This window comes from Triturus cristatus, chromosome 3_2 (genome assembly GCF_964204655.1).
Source record: "Triturus cristatus chromosome 3_2, aTriCri1.1, whole genome shotgun sequence".
NCBI classification, from domain to species: domain Eukaryota; kingdom Metazoa; phylum Chordata; class Amphibia; order Caudata; family Salamandridae; genus Triturus; species Triturus cristatus.
This window is the reverse complement of record NC_140584.1, coordinates 776,091,869-776,112,413: the sequence shown is the minus strand read 5'-3', so window position 1 is coordinate 776,112,413 and position 20,545 is coordinate 776,091,869. Positions and strand designations below refer to the sequence as shown.

General features: G+C 44.0%; 1 protein-coding gene across 1 annotated transcript; it reads right to left on the bottom strand.

Annotated features, from left to right (window-relative positions):
- Positions 1–5,755: 5,755 nt before the first annotated feature.
- LOC146858081 (gamma-crystallin 2-like) lies at positions 5,756–17,425 on the bottom strand. The gene is made up of 3 exons (XM_085646869.1): positions 17,310–17,425; positions 9,775–10,023; positions 5,756–6,103 (listed from the first exon to the last, which is right to left on the bottom strand). The coding sequence occupies exons 1-3, from the start codon at positions 17,355–17,357 to the stop codon at positions 5,828–5,830; spliced, it is 573 nt and encodes a 190-aa protein (XP_085502995.1). The 5' UTR covers positions 17,358–17,425; the 3' UTR covers positions 5,756–5,827.
- Positions 17,426–20,545: the final 3,120 nt, after the last annotated feature.

The following is a 20,545-nucleotide window of genomic DNA, read 5'->3' as shown; positions in this document are numbered from 1 at the left end:
TCTATTGTGATGATACTGTAACATTTGTAGCATTTGTGACGGAGTGTTACTTTGCCAGGTACTCTCGAATTTCAATATTCTATTCTTTACTGGAGGTAATGCATTTTCTACTAATTTTGTCACAAATAAATGTGGATACGACTCACTACTTGTTTTTATACCACTATTTATTCCAAAACATTTTTCAAATCGGGCATAATAATCACTTGTGTCTTCATCATGCTTTTGTTTACAGGCTGAGATTGCACCCCAATCTTCCTTTTTCGTAGTTAATAAACGTGGCAGTACTTGTACTAGTAAACCTGGTAATGCTTTAACCTTATCCCCGAGCCCTGAACCTGCAGTTCGGGCCTTTTCTTCCATTTCTAATGCTGTCCAATCTATCTTTTGGTCTCCCACTTCCCACTCTTTTTCTTTCAGTTTTTCATAAATGCCAGCAGGCAAGAGCACCTTTAATATCGTCATAATATCAGGATAGGTATACTCTCCCATCAGTAACATGTCCTTAATTTCTCGGTGGAAACCCGCTGGGTCTTTGTCATGACTGGGTACTACTTTCTTCATTTCTAACAATTCAATTTTTGTTATGGGTGTGTATACAAATACACGGTGAAACTGATTGTCTTCGCCTTTTATTGGGTGCACTTCTCGTAAGGGATTTTGTCTATCCATATAATACGGCGTTCTTTCTTTGCGGGGCAGCGAGAAAGAATCCGGACTTACAAAAAGGACATACTGTTTACGTGACACTAATATTTCTTTAATTAACTTGTTACTAGAACCTCTCCATCTGTTCGCGAGTAGTTCCGTTAATATATCAGGTAAAGGACCAGGGTCAGCATGTTGGCTCTTATATAATATAAGGAGTTGCTGAATCATATAGATTCCAGCTAAACGTTGTTCATCTGCACTGAGGTTAAAAAACGTGTGTGCTACGGTCTCATCACCGTATTTTTCAGGACTGTCAATCCAGTGAACGGCTGATCTGGCTAATTCTTGCTCATCCATGGAATCGAGGAGGTGGTAACCCCTTCGTTCTCGTAGTATTTTATCTGCGGCTTGAAACAAATGTTCAGGAGACTTCAGATTTATTACAGGCGTCGGATACGTTTTGCTATTATTTGGACATACAGAGTGTATGGGATCAGAAAAGCATCTAGTATTATTACAGGATCTTCCTCTGCCTACGTAGGCTATGGTCTCTGACTGTCTTGCGGAATTCCCTGATTCGGACACTTCATCTTGCTCGAACTCGTCTGTTTCCAATCTTTCTTCATGAATACGTTCTATTTCTTTACGGATTTTTCGGCACATGGCTATTATACAGTTTTGCTTATCGTGTCTCCCTTCTGATATATTCTGGCTCCATCTTGTAAGAATAAGCATTGCATTCGGGTCTACCCCCGGTCGGTCTTGATTTCTGATCATACAGTTTATGAGGAAACGTAACAGTTCCCCCTGTATCTCTACTTTCTGGAATTCCATAGCTCTATTAATACATTCTGGATCTCGCCCTGTTTGAACAAAATGATATATCTTATCTAGATGCGTAGTCATTCCTGGTAACTTCGCTAAATACCCTGCGGCTCGTCTGATGCGTAATGATGCCAGGACCATTTCGTCCTCTTGACCGACCACAGGGTCATATCTACAATCTATAAGAAGTTCCTTAAGCGCACGTTCACTTACGAATTTCGGTGTACGTGAATGCGCTGATTCTTGAAAAACAAGTTTATTTATTCTAGGTGGCGTAAAAGTATTGCTAGCACCTCCCGTGGCCCCATCTGGGGCGTCGGGTGTGAATGGATTCGTCGAACGTGACACAGCAACTATAGGTGTCGATACCACTGTAGAATCGATTGCGGAGACAGATGCGGAAACAGATGTGCTTGCCGGAGCTTGTGTCGGGACTTGCTGTTGCACGGGGACAGATACCTGATCCTGACGTTGAACCCCTCCACCAGACGGTCTATGTGGTGCGGGGTTAGCATACTCGGGAGCTGCGTCATCTAGATATGAGGAAAGAAAAACATCTTCTGCGGTTCTGGGATGTCCTCTAGGATGTACCTTAATTGGAAATAATGGGGGTGGCAAGTCTTTTGGCATCTCTGGAGCAGCCTTAGGTAATCCTTCGGCTAGAAGAGGATACATACCATTCATAAGGGCATTTCTTTGTCTATCTACTTGTTCCGATTTCACTCGGATACCTTCCTCAATTAATAGATTTTCTTGAACTTTATTTGAACTTTCTTTACTCTTCTCTTCCTGTCTACGTGCTTTTTCTGTACGTCTATGAGATTCTTTACGCCATAACTCAACAGCGTCTTTCTGTGACTGTCTGACTTTTCTTTTCCATAATTCTTCCTCGACTTTCATGATGCACTCTGCATCCCAGGTTCCCGCTGTGGGCCACCTCTGACTTTCCGGCAATCCCTTGGTATAATCTACCCATAAATCAAGAAATAATATGGCATCTAAGCCATGCTTCTGATACATAAAGTGCCCTGGAGTATCCCTAGGAGGAATAGGGACGGCTTCTTCAAGTACCCCTTTCCTAGTAGTGATCTGTCTTAATTTCGAAAAGAGCGGCATATTGACAACTGATCCGATACTTAATTTTGAACACACTTAATACAAAAAGCACACTAATGAACAACCATTCATACCACAATATGCAAGACGTTTAACACATTTAACATTAAAACATTAAACCTTTAACTGAAACAACACTGATGATCGTCTGCATAACTAAATCACCATGCTTAATTCTTGACATTTACTAGATACTTCGGAATACTTGATATACTGCTAAACAGTACAGATACACTGCTAAAACAGTGCAGACCGGATTTGTGTACCCAAACCCGTCTTGACCGGCACAACCTATGTGCACGTCAGAAATGCCTCCCCAGAAATGGTACTCACCGGGTAGCTTCGGAAACGGAAGGCCTCAGTAACTTGAACTTGAACCGGACTGGACTCGACTCGACTCGTCGGGAACTGGGCTAGACTTCGAACTGGTGGGTCTCGATATACCTCGGATCTTGCTCTCTCAGCTAGGCTCTGGTCGGGATACTTCGCACTTCTCACCGCCTCGTCTGGGTGTTGATCGTAGTCTCAGTCGCCCCCGCTTGACCGGAGGGAGATACAGGAAATCCTGCTGGTACGCGTAATTGTCCGTCCAACTGTGGCAGGAGACCGGGCCTACAACTCACCGCCGGCGCGTGAGATGAGAAAGTGTCCCTATTCGGGCGCCATTATGTGGTAAATATTCTTTTACCTAAACTGAATTTCATACGGAATCTAAAATAAAGTAAAATAGCTCAGAATAATAAGAGGCAGAATCCGTGGTATAAGAGGTTTTCTGAATGGGCTTTATTCCAAAATGGCCGACTCGAGTGGCGGCCTTCAGGTTCCGTCACCACGAGGGTTCAGGAAGTGAAGTACAATACTTTATTGACAAGAAGTAACTTTTATAGGTCATACATTACAATGAAACGAATGTAGAAGGCGTAACAATTGATAAGAGAAATGACATAGTAAATACGTAATCGAAACTAGGCGTAATAAGGAGCAAAAAGAAACATGATTGGCTCTGATTATCATACATAGGTGGATCTATAAGATAATACTTAACATAGATGCGCGCGCAGCAGCATGACGTGTAATTGACGTGCAACTAGGGGGTGAAGGGGACTTGACATTTAGCTCTACATGTGGAGACGAGAAGTCTGGGGGGTCAAGTCAACCTAATCCCAAATCATATCTAACATCCTATGTTTAGAGAACTATGTTATCCACAAGGAAGGACTCTCGGGCAGAATCTATTCTATACTGACTATGAGTGCGTGTTCAAGCGTCTAAGTGCCTATATGAGATGCGAGGGGCAGAAAACTTTCCATGGCAACAGGGCTATGAATTACTTGCATGAGGACGGAAAGGCCGAGTCCTTTGCTTGGGAGCTAAAGGAAATGTTTACCTAAATCACTAGACAGGAATGCATCGGCTGAAAAGCAAAGTAGATAATTCGAAGGTGAAATACAGCTTCTTGGCAGGCAGGCGAAACTGGCCGAGGCAGGCACCGTTAGCTGCACAGGGAGTAGGACAAAGTTCATGGATACAGATGCGAGCTCAAGCTGAAGCTGTCAGAGACGGAGAGCAGGGAAAGGCTTTGAAGACAGAATCGGGCCTATTCTGCCTGAACTGTAAAAATAGAGTAACTTAGCCATATAAAGTCGGTGGCCTTTCATACTTAGGAATCGAATATCCAGCCCATTGATGGCGGATCTGACAGAGAACATGTTGACGGTGGACGCACATATGTTTGCGTCTTGGAAACTGGAACTGGAGGGAACATACATGTACTTGTAACATGCATATAGAACCGTTGGGGTCCAAGATAGGGGACATAACTGATCAGGAAAATCCACATTTCCACAAAGGGTCCATCTTGCTGTACTTGGGTGCCCACTCTTGTGGCCTTGCAGCTGCTAGGACATGCCCAGCTTTGCTGACATCCAGTTTATCCCTGTCCCCTCCTGCTCCAGAGATCATCCAATTACTGTGGCTAATTGGAGGTTTAAGGAAAAGTCTGTTTGAAAATGAGCACATGGTCTTGGCTGCCATCACCAGACTGGGCTGATAAAGAGCAGAAGTCTTTAGGGTTGTGTCTCATAACCGTGCTCCAGGGCCCCCCTCACTAATAAAATGGTGCGCACACCGCACGCCCGGCTTCTTAATTAATTAAATGGTCCGCCGGGCCCCGGGCAGACCTCTGAGGCAGGCTCTCAACCATAACAAGCAAGCATTGGCACACGCAGAAACAAGTTGCCAGCATTTAAAGAACAAAATTAGATCAAGGCATTATTTATAGGTAATACTTTTTTAATATAGTCTTTCACTTGTACGCAATGCTTTCTTGGTCATATATAAGGTAACCAAAATGCTTTAAACACTTCTTTATTATAACTTTGCAGCATTCTACAAACTAATGTACATCACAGCTTAAAAACATAGGCAACATCAATATCTCTGGCTAAACACTTATAAGGTCTAAAGGCGAGACCTATTGGCTATGCCAATGCTTGTTCACTAATGTGTTGCCCACATGGTACTCACAAGTTTGCGTCTGCCCTTGGGTCAGCACATTATCTGTGATAGGGCACATTGTTTTTGTTTGTGCCCCACTCACCTATTAGAGAGACATACCAGCACAGTCAGGAACAGTGCATCTTGTCTAGAATACAACACCTGGAGTCTTTCCTATTCATGGGAATATTTTGATACATTAGTTGCATGAGGCTGTCTGGCATTGCTTCCATTTTAGTGCATAAATAGTCAAGCTTCCAGACACTGCAAAAGACAACTGACTGAAGTATTGACATATGGCTTGTGAATACTTGTCAGGCGTGCCAGTTGAACAACTTGTAACTTCTGCATGAGGTTGGGCAATTCCAAAATGTGTCATTGTAGCACTTGCAACGAATCCACACCACCCGGCAAAAAACATAATAAACAATACTATCTGAATTTACCAATGCTTGTTCGTTTTAGTGACATGCTACTTACTGTATGTGTATTGTGTGTTTGTGTGTGAGTGTACTGGTGTTTATTCTACTTTGTTTTAGTAAGCAGCAATAGCAAGAAATTCCAAACAACCTCAGTTGTTATCATGTTTTCCAACACTCTATACAAATCATTGCAACAGGTTTTACAGCTCTCAAACTCAGCCACTTAATCACAAGTCCACAAGGAATTTAGGAATTTCAAAAGCTTTAATAACCATAAAAGGGAGATTGTGCAGCATAAACAAATGCAGTACATTGTTTTAAGAGACGTCTGCAACCCTTCTAAAAGATCCAACTCTGGCATTGATAGCACCCCAGTCACTAAATCTCCTGTACTCCCCGGGCCGCAGGTAGTACTGGCGGCCTCCATAGTTTGGCTGATCATAAAAGACCCAGTAGCCATCAAAGACATTGCAGGACTGGATGTCCATGTGCTGAAATATATCACTGACACAAGGGCAGTCATAAGCCGATTCCATCATTTTCCCCCCAAAGTTGTTCCTCTCGTAGAGTCGTATTCTGTACGATCCGCGGTGCTGTAACGACACATCAAACAGAAATTACACCACGCGCTCTATAACATGCAGTAAACCTATCTCAGCACAAATATTTTTCACAGGTTAAGAATAAAGTCAATCAATGTTTAGCCCATTTTTTCTCACCGTTAAGAACGTGCTAAGGGTAAGAAAGTGTGTTATTACTTGAGATGGTTGAAAGTCTCACAGAAGTAATAAACACAATCCTTGTCAGAGTGACCCACAAAAGTCACTAAATAAACCTGTACTCAGGGCTCTAGTAGCTTGGCACCAAAGCAGTCTGGCTTAACTTGGAAGCAATGTGAAAAGTATTTATGCAGCGCTTAAACAATAATAAAGGGAAACTACGATACAAATCCTAAACACCGTCTCACAAGCGCATACTTTTATTGACATGCTTACTCATATTCTCACTCACGCTTTCACTCACAGTCTTACATACTCTCATTCACACACTCACATCCTCACTCACACTCACTGTCTTGCTTACAGGAAAGCACACTGGCCACTCACACTGTGTCATTTATACTGACCCATGCACACAGTCTTACTCACATGCACTCACTGACATTCTCGCTGTCTGATTTACATGATCACACACTGTCTTCCACCTGCTGTTTCTCTCACACACTTTCACTCATGCACTGTCTCTCACTCACATACTTACAGCCTTCCTCACTCACACTGCCTCACTCACATGCCCACTCACTGTTTCACTCACATGCTAACATACTGTCCCTGACTCACTGAATCACTCATCGTCTCATCCACACTGTTTCACACTCACATAGAGTCTCACTCACATGCTCACTCAGGGACTGAAAAAAGGGAAACTTACACTGTTGTGTAAGTTTATGATGGTTAGCTATTCACAAAGGGATTTATGAGTAGTCTTTCTGAGTGCGGAGTGCACATAAAAACATAGGTCTTTTGATATGCATATCTTTTTTAGAGATGATGACCAAGCTCCCTACAAACTAGTGCGCATCATCTTGTGTTTTGTTAATCCGTTCTTGAATGTTTAATAATTATATTACACAAAATGGCAGCAAAGTTGATGTTTAGATATGTGTCACTGAGAACTTTCTCTCCACTCTGGCCCACCAGCTGAATACTCTGGATGGGGCAACCTGTCCTCTGCGATCTTAATCTTTTCATACTGTTGGAATATATCTTGATTTAAACTTAAGCTTTCAAACACAGTTGGAATTTATTTCATAGTCATTTTGGTTTCAACTTACAATTTTGTGGATAGTTTACCTCCTTTTCCTGATTTAAATTTTTTTTTTTTATATATAAATCTTTTTAATGAAACAAAAACAAGCTTCAGTACATTATCGGGTAATAATGGCATATTTGAAGAGACAATCAATACGGGGTTACCAATGCGCAACATGCACCCCAACGTAGGCGGCCATATTACATCAGCAATCTTCTCTTGTCGTAAGTCCCGGCAGCAGCTCTCCCACATCGATGCGCCCCGCTCCCAACTGCCTTTCAGTCATACCCTCTGTACTGGGCCCAGGCTCCCCATATCTTTTCCCCTTTCCGGGGGCATCCCCGGCTCTGATATATCACCCGCTCTGCCCCATAGCACCAGTCAAGGTCTTTCTTCCAGGCTGCAAGTGTGGGGAGTGTCTCTGCTCCCCACGTGCGGGCGATTTTCCTTTTTGGCCAACCCCCCCCCCACACCAGAGCTAGCCAGGTCTTGGCCCATTGCAGCCACAATGTTTCACCCGTCACACCCAAAATGAGCCACCTAGGCTCAAGCGGGACGTCTTTACCCACCACTTCCCTCATTACACAGGTTGCACCTTCCCAGTATGTTTGGATCCTAGGGCATGCCCACAATATATGGAAGAAGGACCCTGTCCCCCCACAGCCCCGCACACACTCATCAATCGTGCAAGTGCCCATTCGAATGTAATCTGTTTGAGAGGCATATGATCTATGCAGAATGCCAAGCTGAATCTGCTGAGTCCTCACTCTTATAGCTATTTCCCGTGGGCCTTTTCCTGATTGTTTTCAAAAATCAATTATGTCTCATTAATTGCATTCTTCTTGTGCCCTCGTTACGAAGTCCCCGATAAGGGATAATGGAAGATAATGAGAGTCAGAATCTTCGATTCTGACAGGTATCCCTGCACCTAAATCCAGGGGTCAGGAGTTATGTCCCTAGGAAGGGAGAACACAACATTGGCTCGAGATTATCTTGTCCAAATCTGCCATTTCCCCTCCCAAGAGTGAGTGCCATGCACATACCCTCTACCATTGCCACTTGTATGGAGCAGTTGAAGAAGGAGTGGGGAATGGCAGAACATGTAATTTGAGAGCTGGAGGGCATTTGCAGCTCCTAATGTCGGGCAGAAGTGGGGCAGAGCAGCTACCCAGGGCCCCATGAGCACTGCACACAGGTCTGCATCTGGTGTACCCATACCCAGAATTACTGGGTCTGGAGTTTAAAGACCTGGGATTACTATATCTGTTTTTTGCAAACTTGGTAATTCTGGGCACAGTCACACTGGGTTGATGGAGTGGCCTGTTTGGTATCCCTCTTAAGGCCAGCAGATTTTATCAACTGCTATGTATGCATGCCTGATTATCTGCTTACACTGTAGTAGCACCTACAAGATTAGGCAATGGTTCTCCTCAGCCACATTACTATTGTCATTATTATATTTTGCCAATGCTAGTTCAGTTACTCTGGCTTGCAGTTACAACTGATACATTCCAAATAGATGTTACACTGCATTTCAAACGTCTTAGTGGCTGTGAAATTCAGACAAACGTGACAGATATCCCTTCCACGTATTACAAGTACATTATATCCTATAGCACTTTTAATACAACGGACGGAATATACCCGTCACGTTTGTGATGGAGTACCCCGTCGGCTGAATGCAAAATCAGGCCGTAAATCATAAGGGAAAATCTTTGACCAGGATGAACTTGCTTGGTTTATCTGACCCACCCTCTGTCGCGGTCATCCAGGAATTGTGCCTAGTTCTTGGTCTACTACTTCCATAGACTATTGTTGGCAGAGAGAACTTGTTGTGGCTATTTTTATTTAAAGCATTCAAATTCATATCTGTGTCTCCCTTTCTAAAATTTTTGTCATTTTAATGTCATGTTGCGTATTAAAATTTGTTATATTTTGTCCAATTCAGTTTGGGGTGTTTATTGTTTGGTATTTTAAATGTATTAGTAGAAGAGGTATGAGGCAGAATCACAGGTATGTAACCCTAGTAATCCATGGCAGACCTGGAGAGCTCCTAACAAACACTTGACAAACTTGAACCCTTATACAGTTAAGGTCACTTATTCTGTGAGATCAATACTATGAACTTTACTGAATCTAAAGGGAGTAAAGTAACACTTGGTCATCTAATCTAGGTATATTATCGAAGTAGATTGTCCAATCTAAATTATCTTGTTAAGTAATCTAAAGGGAATAAACTAACAAAACATTGGAAAAAGTAGATATTCTTCATTAGTGTGAGCACTGAGAAAGTGCAAGCCATTTACGCATCCATCAAAATATTCTCTTTCGTATTTCATAGAAAAGTGCAAATTAACCCAACACCAACAGTTTACCACAATAGTCTACAAACAAGTTGATTGTACACAACTGTAATAGACCCTGCTTAGAACACAAATTAAGCCAATCTTACTTGTGGAATCATGAGGCAAGACATGATAGAGCTGTTATTCCCCATCCAGTAAGGGAAGTCAGGATAGTCCCCCTTCTGAAGGAAGTACTGCCGCCCCATGTAGGCAGGTAGTTCATGGAGCATCCAGCAACCACTGAGAACTTGAATGGAGTTGCAGCGACTGAAGTGATAGTTCAAGTCAGAACAGTCAGAGCTGCACTCATAAGAGTGGCCCTGAAAGTCACGGTCCTCATAGAAGATAATTTTCATCTGCAAAATATAAAAATAACGTGAAGGAGTAAAACAAAGTTACATATGAGTTGCATGCTTGTTTTTATACTATAAAACAATCAGTGCATGTCTGATTCCTGTTTGTATAAGTGGCCTGTGTTTTATTTCACATGCGCCTACCTAATATTATTATTATTATGTTTCTTATATAGCGCCTGAATCGACCCCCGAAGGGGTATCTCCGCGCTTGCCTTGGGAACCCGTCCTGGCTTTTCCCTGTGAGATAGCCCCTACAGGGCATCCCCAAGGTGAAAGCCAGGCATCCCGCCGCGGGGGGCCGTTGTGGAGATTAAGCAAGCTTAATGCCCAGAGTTGCAGAGTGTGAACCCATGATTAGGTCAGGCACCGAAGCGAGAATTATCGAGTCCATGGACATTTGAGCTCAAGACCCTGCCGCGTCGGGAATTGAACCCTGGTCCCGGGTCTGACCTCTGATTCAGGGTCTGCCTGCTCTAACCAGTGAGCCACACTTCTCCATATAATATAATGTATGCCCAACGTCTTTCCTTTCACTTGCCTAGCTAAGGCCAATTTAGGGGCTGATTACGATGTTGGCCAGAAAGGCTCCGAACGACAGTCGGATTCCCCTAAACCATGTCGGAACCTATGTTTCCGAATCGGTCTGCGATGTTCTTGGTCAGAAAGCAAACCGTTTGGTCAGTTCGAATCACTTCCGACCGGCATTCGGACACTCTGAGTCGGTCCAAGCCAAATTTTACAGCTCTACAGACCGTGTTTCTGACCAACGGATTACGATGTCGGATTCAGACAACCTTTCCGAATCAGTCTGTCTGACACGAAAAGGCTGTCGGAAACTGACTTTGGGGGCCTAGCAGGCCCACCTTCATCCGCAGGCCTCCGGTTGGGGGCCACGAGGGTACCCATTAGACCCCCCTTGTGGTGCCCGCCACAGGGTGAAAGGTTTTCCTCAACCACCCTTTTTTCTATGGGAACCTGTGTTGTCAGTCAGAACACAGGCTGCCATTGAAGTCAATGGGAGACTTTCACAATGGTGATCAGAAGCATTGTGGTCGGTCGTTCGGACAAGGAGTCAGTCGGTTTGCTTTCCGTCCAACATTTTATTGAACCCCTTAGTATTTTCCCATTCGGCTTATGTCCAACATCCATACAATAAATTTGTTAGCACAGAGTTACTCCTCAATTGCACTTTTGCCCCATGAGGTTCATGGGTCTGCCTTCACTCCTTCTCTACAATGTGAGTCTAACTTAATATCAGGCATCCAGTGTCCAAATGATTTCCCATTTGCCATACTCATTAACATGCCTGATTCTCCATTTACTACTCGTAGCACATATTGACTTCCCTTTAACACAACTGTACCACAAGTCAGATGTGCTTTTACCTGCTCTTGGCCACTGCTGGATTTGATACTCTTCTGCTCTGACATTTTACCAGTTGGCTGTTTACTCTCTGCTACAGAAAAAACTGTTAAATGGATTGACATCAACCTTGGCAAGAATCTAGAACTTTACATACAGGTGTTCCTTTACTTGATTCGGTGTAAATCCGGTCAGTAGATTTTGAGAAGTTTGCACTACACAAAGGCGTTAAGCGGGCTTTGAAGGGTTAAAAAAGAGGGACTTGTATACCTTGATCATTGAATAGGGGACCTTTCAAGAATCAGGATCCTCAAATACATTTGAAAAATAAACACAAAACCAATTGGAGATTTTTTCCTTTAATTTGAAATCCACAGCACCTCAGAGGATTCGATGAACCAGATGATCTGATTGTCTGGCAACCACAGAAACCTTTTGTTGTGGCTCCCAAAATACGATGCCTGCATTCTGAAAAAGTGACATAAACGTTAGCAGGGGAATGACGGAGCATCCCCTGATCCTAGGAAGGATGTATAGCAGGGACATCACAGAGGAACAGATGCTGCCAAGTTGGAAATAGAAGGATGACCCTGTTTCCTGATTACACTCTTGCAGTGCAAATTTAGAGAGCATTGTATATGGAGGTGAAGAGGGTGCTGAAAGAGGAGGGACTGCAATACTCCCTCATGTTCCAGGCCAAGCTGAAGATCATACTGGATGAGAACACCCACTTCTGTGAGGAACCAAAGGAGGCATGGAACTGGCTAGAGGCATAAAGAGCTGGATCATCTCTGGTGGGCACCCGTCGGAAGCCTCGGCTGAACACAATCAAGCGCAAACAGTGACCTCTCCAGTCCAGGAGCCAGGGCACTCTGTGAAAACCTACTAAATTACAGATGAAGCTGGAGTGGGCTAAGGCGCTGAAAGTGGCGGTAGACATTGCCACGCAGATGGGGCAGAAATCTGAATGGGACTCCCCATCTGGGAGTCAGGCCACGGACTTAGATCAAGAAAGCTCACTGATAGACAGTGAAGGTCTCTGCGTGATGACACCACAGTCAGTTAAAGACCTGGTTTGACCTGTTTATGATATGAGCTGAGAACTGCGGAACCCGGGGGCTACAGGCCCATCCTGGGAGATTGACACATAGGTCACGGCTGACCTTGGTCACCAACCTTGCCCCTGTGAAGGCTCCTCGTGGCAGACCTGAGGGGGGTGCTGAAGATAGAATAGGCTCTATTTCCTGGAGCGGACATTCTACAGCAGGTTCCTGTGGACTGGTTCGGGGGGGCCCTCTACTCCCCTTGGATGCACCTTTTGTGGGGGGGGGGCAGTCAAAGCATCATGGAAAGCGAAACTGGGACATGACATCCCAGATAAAGAATAGAAGAGGGAAATAGAATACCCCAAGAAAGTCTCATGCAAAACCAAGCTGAAATATATGCAGTTTAACAATCTACCGATTAGGTACCTCAACCCACATATAACACAGATTATGTATGGGGGAGAACCCCAAAGCTGTCCACGCTGTCAACCGTTTGACGCAGACTTCTGCCTTATGACTAGGGGATGCCAACTATTGCATACTTTCTAGACTGCGATATTGCAGCGGTTTCAGAACACACTGGGGCGCACCCTTTCCTATACGATACAGATCTATCTCTTGGGAGCTTTCCCAGACCCAAAGCGCTGAAAGTGGGCTCTCGGTTCATTGACTTGGTTCTGGCCTTAGCGCGCTGCAGAATAGCAATGGTGTGGAAATCTGACGGAGGGCCAAAACTAGAGACCTGGGAGAGGGTTGTCACGACTTGCACTGACAGAGACGGGGATGGGGACAATAATGCTGGAGAATAAGTAATTAAGGCCCGTGGCATACGCCACTCTGAATGACCGATATTGCAAACTCCCACCAGCCATACATACGGTGCAGCCACTACTAATCCCTACCCACCCCCTTGGATCTGGACTTGCCAGACACTGCCACCATAAGACCCGAGTAAGCTGACAGCTGTTAACAAGTAACTGCACATATACATACATCCCTATGGAATAGCCAATACTCGCTCCCCTCTACACCTGTAGACATGGTTGTTAAGATTTTTTTGGGTTATTTCACATATTTCGTTATGGTTTCTCAAGTTTCACCTATCCCCCTTTGGCTTACACTTATACTGTTTGACACACACCAAGAACCTACCAGATGACACATCTGGAAAAGCCGGCTATTTGGTGAGGGGAAGACACTTACAAATTCAACACTGTTGATCTACTGCTTCTTGGGGTGCACTCGAAAATAACTTAGATGTCAATAAACGTCTTAAAGAAAAAGCATGAGGACTGCAGCTGGGTGTGTATTCACAGTGGGTGAGTCCAAGCAGCTATTATTTCATATACAGTAACCACTAGTTGCTTGCACTGTATCTAGAATGTAACATGTTGGTTCAGACACATGGAGACTGATGCAAAGCCTGGCCCTCAGCCAGGCTCTATCCCCAGCACCAACTACTCACAGCTTACTTAGTAACAGTGATAAGCTCCTCTGACCAAGGCTTACAGCAGTTTCGGTTTTCCCTTCTAGCAGGCCCCTGCTTCAGCTAGCTGAATCTCCCGATGCTTCAAACCTGTTCCTGGGACTGAAAGCTGTGGTGCAGAGGGGAGGGACCCTTGTATCTTGAGTGCTTTACTTGGCAACTATCCATGATTGGCCTTTGCCCCGTCATCTGACTGTTATTTCCCCTACTTGTTGATCCGGTTCTAATTTCCCGAATTGTAATGAATAATCCTTTTGGGTTTATTTTCCTATTTCTGTAAACAGTTTATCTTAACGATGGTTCCATTTAGGGTATTTAGGCAGCTGTACAATATGTGTGTTTTTTTACAAAAAAGGTTGACAGTGATATTGTGGTATATTAAGAATTAATATCTACAGAACTTGTCAGAGGATATTTGTAGGCTACAGACACTAATTCCAGCACAGGCCTGCTTTGGTGAAGTCAGTCTCTCGCAGTATGCAGTGCTGTTGGTAGACAGGGAATCATATTCCTTCTTTCTTTGATGATGGCCACAAAATAACCCCAGTTTGTTCCCTCAAACAGCCATAGCGTGTCCACCTCAAAATGTCTATTATCAGACTGGTGGTAGAGAGAGTGCATGAATGCAAACAGCATTTGTGCATCCTTTTGTATGCGTTAGCAAAAAAAAAGCCAGACCTGTTGGCTTTGGCAGTGCTTGCTTTGCTTTCCACATCTGCTCCCTGCAACATGATTTGGCTGTTCTTACCCGCTTGCTGGTCTCTGTTGGAGAAACATCCAAACATCTGCAGCTATTCTAACGAGGTACAAACAGCCAGGTTGAAAGGAATGTGTCTTCCTAGGACAGCACCAGAAGGTAGAAGCAGATAATAGCATGTTCAGGAAGAGCCTGAATGTTATTTCAAAATTTTATTAAAATACCGAGGTAGCTTGAAAGTGGCCTCTTGGAACTTATGGGCATATGTACAACAAAATGACGGAGAGTGGAGACGCGCCAAATTTGAGAGTGCTGCTCTTCATCATTTGCAAAACACAGGGATACGCCGTAGTTACTACTATATGACACACCCCTATGTTTTCTCTACCGCTGGTGCTAAAGGTAGCTGCCTAGCGCCAAAGCAGGCACCCTTGCACCATAGTGTAAGGTGCTTGGGTTGCAGGGAATGATTGTTTATGTGCAGGAAGGTGTCCCTTCATGTACATAAACAATCCTTAATGGCTAATTGTTACTTCTATGTGTGTTGCATTCTGCAGCACACATAGAAGTAGCAAATCATCATTATTTAATGATTGTTTATGTACAAGGAAGTGACACCTTCCTGCACATAAACAATCATTAATGGCTTTTTGATTGTCTATGTGTGCTGCTGAATGCAGCATCCCAAAAAAAAGCAAAAACAAGGAGAAATAAAAGCATTTCTTCTTGTGCGCCATTCTAACACCTGCTCTTGCATGGCATTAGTTTTTGGCGCTGCCACAGATTTACAGCTCCTTGTAAATCTGGGGCAGCGTCAAAAAGCAATGGGTTTGAGGTGGAATGCCCACAGCAACACCCATTGCACGCCCCTTTCACGCAGATATCTGCATGAAAGGCTAGCCTACTTACAAAGTGGCGGTAAGCCACAAAAAATGGCTTAACACCACTTTGTGTATATGATGTAGGGCATAGAGCATCGAAGCATAAAAAAATAGAACACTCCAGTGGCGATAGGTGCTAGTGCGCTGAATCTAAAATTCGATAAAGGATGACCTGATGCTAGTGGCTGGTGTATGTCTAAATGTTGATAGCAAATATATCATCTAACTGAAATATTTTGTCCTAAACTTCTTTTACAAAAGTATGACCCAATAAGGTGTACATCTTCTATTAATAACTGTAATGAGGTGATGTTTTTGTAATTCATCTTTAGGACACAATATTTCTGTCAGACGATATTTTGGATATGATATTCTGGTGCCATACTCCTAGGATCATAACAGCCCACTCTTAATGAGGACATTAAACACCAGGTGATTTTCTGTTTGCTTGCCTTGAGGAAGGCACTGCTTAATTTGAGCCAGTGGTGTCCCATGCTCAGCACCAGCACTTAATGGGTTTCCGGTGCTGGGCACCGGCAATAAATTGTCAACACAGCACTTATGACCACCTGCCACATGGTGGCGCTGCTCATCTAATTTAGAGATGAGCAGAGCAAGGTTTGTTTATGAATACAATATGCATTAAAAATTACTAATGCCGCCTCCCCAGCCATTGCAGGTCCCCTTTAGCTGTGGGGACTTGCAATAATTTGAGCTGTCGCACTCACAGGCGAGAGAGATGGTTAGTAGTTGTTTTGGCAGCAATGACAGGGGTGATGGATGGTGCAAGCTGCAGTGGCTTCCGGGTCAGGGCCCTGGCACGTATTAATTTACAAATTCAGCACTGGAGGAAGGCCAAGAATTCTAGCGTTTCATACGAAATGCTTCTCTAACTCCCTTTTCTCTGCCCCCTGTCGTGACGTTGGCATATGCTTCAATCCAGTTAATGATCACTGCCACTCATTGAGTGCCCTGGGTACGATCCCTTCGGAGTCCGTTTACCAGCCTGCCGTACATTTTCCTTTGCCGCACTCTCTAGTGAAGGGCATTGATGTCCTGTCAATCTACAGATGGACCTCCCTGAGGAGCAGTCTGTCTTCCCATCATGCACAGGTTCCCTCTTACCCACTGATGTGCGAATGCCATGGATTTTGAGCAACGTGAATCCTGCGAGCTGGTGTGGAGGTCAAATGGATGGTCTGTGAAGAGTACGAGCCACAAAGTACCCGGGTTTAGGCCACCTTACCCTGCCCCTGAGTAAACTGATCTGTAGGCTGTCACTGATCAACTGTAATATCAATATATGTCCTGAGAAACGGCCACACATTAGTAAGAGGACGAGTAGGGGGAGTGTGGTACACTTCGATAGGTAACTCTAGACATTCACCTCTTGGGGTGTACAAACCATGACGCAGAAAAGAAAGACTCCCCATCACGGTTGTATACATCGTATAGCTTATAGCGTTTAATACCACACTCTACTGTTTCTAAGCACTTTGGATGACAAGTGTTGTTGCTGCTCAATCCGGTGGTGCTCAGTTTTCCCATCTTGGGGGAACAGCCTTGCTGAGTTTCAAGCTCGTGACGTGAATTTGAGGTCACCGCATATGTGAACAGCGAGCTCTCAGTTCACTCAGCCATGTGTTCCTGGCCGTATGCATGTGCCGGCGCTTCCTAAAGCCTCAAAAGCAAATTTAAAAAAACGAATTATTTCTCTTTCACGCTATCCGCGCATTCCACCCTTACAACATTTTGACTTGCCATTTTAGAACTGCCTGTACATTGACACATGCAGCGGACGAACGCTCACTTACCTCTGCTCTGTTTCTGCAGCTTGGTACGTACAACGCAACCGGCTCCATGCGTCCCTTATATATAGGGCCCTCGAAGCAGACAAAAGGCCTCCATTTCACCCGACGGGGTGAATGGACAGTTATTTCCATCTACAATGCGGTCAGCAGCAGCAGTCTTTGTTTCCAGGGCACGGTGGATGTTTCTCTTTGGGTCGCAGGTTGACTGTGTATTGTTAGTGCGCAGAAGATTCAGGTGACGCGGTGTCACACTGTCTTTCACCTATGAACTGGAACATGACTGTAAGAGTCGCACAGAAAGTGCGAGCACTGTGCCTTAGTTTATATTTCACTCGGTGAGTGTCCTGTATTTGTTATTATCTGCTCCAGCCGGCTGCCGTGAGCAGGGTCGGTAGGCCGCCTCTGGATCGCTTTGTGCTAATCCAGGCATTCTAAAGCCCCACGTGAACTCATCTCCATGCGGGGCCACGAGTGTTGTGTATGTTATCAACATGACTCCGACAAAAGAGGGCGCTTACGTCAAAGGATCTTTAGAATGTGCATGGACTTGGCCATATAAAAGTTGCGGTCTCTTACTGACATAAAAACCCGCATATTTCTTTACAGCGTAATGTAATTATCAATAGTGCTGCATTGCACCTCACTGTTAGCTGCAGAACGTGGACGCTTGAGCTCCAATCGCAGCTTTCCCATTTGTAAACGTAATGGCCTTTATCAAAATGTTGATTTGGGTGGAAACAGTAGCTTTCACCCAATTTGACATTCTGAGTCCTAACTTAGCTTGAGGAAGGAAAATTATCTTCAGGGTTATTCCGGAAACACATTCGACAGGTCCAACCCGGCTGACTAGGTCAAAGCAGAAAGGGACTGCACACCGGAAAGACGAACTAACCAGTGCATTAGCACCAATGCCCCACGTCATTTCTTGGGGAACAATTTAGAATTAAGAAGTAATTTATGAACGGAGATTTACCAATTCCAGTGATGTAGTAAATTCTGGGTTGAAACCTATAGCATCTGTAACTATGGGATGTGACCCTATGTGATCCCTGCAAAATCACTTTACTTCCCTATACCTCATTTGTCTTGGTTGCCAATATAGATAGGCCCATGTTTATCATAGTGTTGCATAGAGTGCAAGGGCGACACAAAATTAAAGTCAGATTTACGTACATGCCAACATTTTAGAAGAGAAAAGTGGGAGATTGAAAAAAAAGAATTGGGAGAATGTATTTCTCCCATTGACTTCTATTGAGACCTGAATCAGGTATATTGTAAAGTTAGGGACTTGTAAGAGTGCTGCTGCAGGATCAGATATCAGAAATGTAAATATCCTTTTTTTGTGCTTATTTTTCTGGAGCACAGAGAAAGCTCTGTGGCAGGCAGAGACCGTGACGAAAATGTTGTGCACGGGCCTGCGGGAGCAGTTTTCTGGCTGTGCATACTCCAAGGCACACAAGACCAGTCCCTGTTGGCAGAGGCCCACTGAGGAATCGGGATTTTGCATGCAGGAATCGGGAGAAGGGAGACAAGTCTTGAAATTGGTAGTTGCCCGCCTGAATCGGGATGATTGGCATGTATAAATTTATCAAGCCCTGCAAGGCCACCTAGCGTGGCACTGCATGGCTTAATAAATCCTGAGAAACGCAAGGCAATCCCTGCCTTGCATTACTTTGCACCATGGAGGCGTTCCATGGGTGTGGAGTGCACTTTCCCACGCATCTACCCATGGATTTTGATGCATTCCCAGATTTACCATGAGTGGTAGACCTGGGAATGTGTCAAAATGCTAACTAGGAGAAATATGTTTATTTCTCCTTGATTTTTCCTCTTTCTATGTGTGCTGCATTCTGTAGCACACATAGAAAAAGGAAAAAGTGTCTGAGGATTGTTTTTGTGCAGGAAGGTGGTTCTTCCTCCCTAAAACGCAGGCACCCCTGCACCATGGTGCAAGGCTGCCTACACTGGCGCTAGGCAGCACATTGTGTTCCAGCACCAGGAAAGGACAGGAATGAGCCGTACGATTAAATACGATGCATTCCTGCCTTTTCCCTTTCACCCAGGGAAGCTAAGTGGCTTGCTAGGTTGTGCTGTGTGAAAGTATGAAAATCTGGGCCATAGGTAGTGTTTATTTGACGCTAATCAGATGCTTTCAAAGCTTACAGAAAACTTGATATTTACTTTTACCGCTGCAACCTTGCGGCAACTTTATGGGCTATGAAACCTGCAAATAAAAGGTTAAGGGTAAAGCTGCGGGTGACAGGTTCGAAAAACCCAACCTTTTACTCTTCTGAAGGTAATTAATTGAATATGAGTTTAAAGCTTTGTAAAGTTGATTTTTTAATAAACAACAAATGTCATGATTATTGCCACACGTTTAAAAATCAAAAAAGAACTTATTAGGTGCTTTTTTACAAAAATAGTGCTGTGGTGTTTTGAGGAATCATAACATTTATTCAATTTATACAATTTGGTATTATAGTATCAATATGGGGTGTCCTGCACCAGTCCTTTCAGCGATTATGGATTAGTGGGTGCTAAGAAAAAAACCATATCTTCACATTTACTTTTGCAGAGTAGACTTGGCTTTGTTCTGGTGATCTCTGCTATAGCAGAACTTCATCCAATAATGCAGCATGTAAGCCCCAAGCGATTGGGCCTGCAGCACTCGTTGTGCCACCTACTAAAGCAGCCTTTTAAAATGCGTCTCAGGACTGCCACTGCAACTTAAATGCAGTTTTAAAATACCATTTCGACCTAGCAAAATAAATCCTTTGTCAGGCCTAATGCTTCCTTTTTAGGTCTCGCCTAGGCAGCGCATGACCTGTCTCGTTGAGACATGCAGTTTATGCTTAACTAATTGAGTCCCCGCCTCCCTTTTTCAATTTGTTATTGAATGTGTCTTTCAAAATGCACTACTTGCTATTGACTAATAGTGTTCCAAGTCCCTCCTTTTTTCCTGTTGTGCACGACTATGGCTACTGTCCCCTTTATTTGTAATGGTCCACTTTTTTTGGTCTGTTGTTTTGGGGAGATCTCTGTTTTTTAATGTGCCTTGCCTTTTGACAGCATTGAAATGTTTCAGCCCGTACCGAGTGTGTTTCCCGCCACAGATAATTTTTATTACTTCATGGCAAGCACAATTTTTTTTGTACGTGTTAATTTAAAGTATTTGCTAATAATTGCGTCCGTTTATTTGTTCATTTTTAATTTAACATATTTGCCAATAATTGCATTGA

Coding starts and splice junctions, on each gene's coding strand:
- LOC146858081 (XM_085646869.1), bottom strand. CDS start 17,357: ATGGAGCCGGTTGCGTTGTACGTACCAAGCTGCAGAAACAGAGCAGAG. Junction 10,024..17,309: donor GCTGCAGAAACAGAGCAGAG/GTAAGTGAGCGT, acceptor TATATTTTGCAG/ATGAAAATTATCTTCTATGA. Junction 6,104..9,774: donor CTTGCCTCATGATTCCACAA/GTAAGATTGGCT, acceptor GTGTCGTTACAG/CACCGCGGATCGTACAGAAT.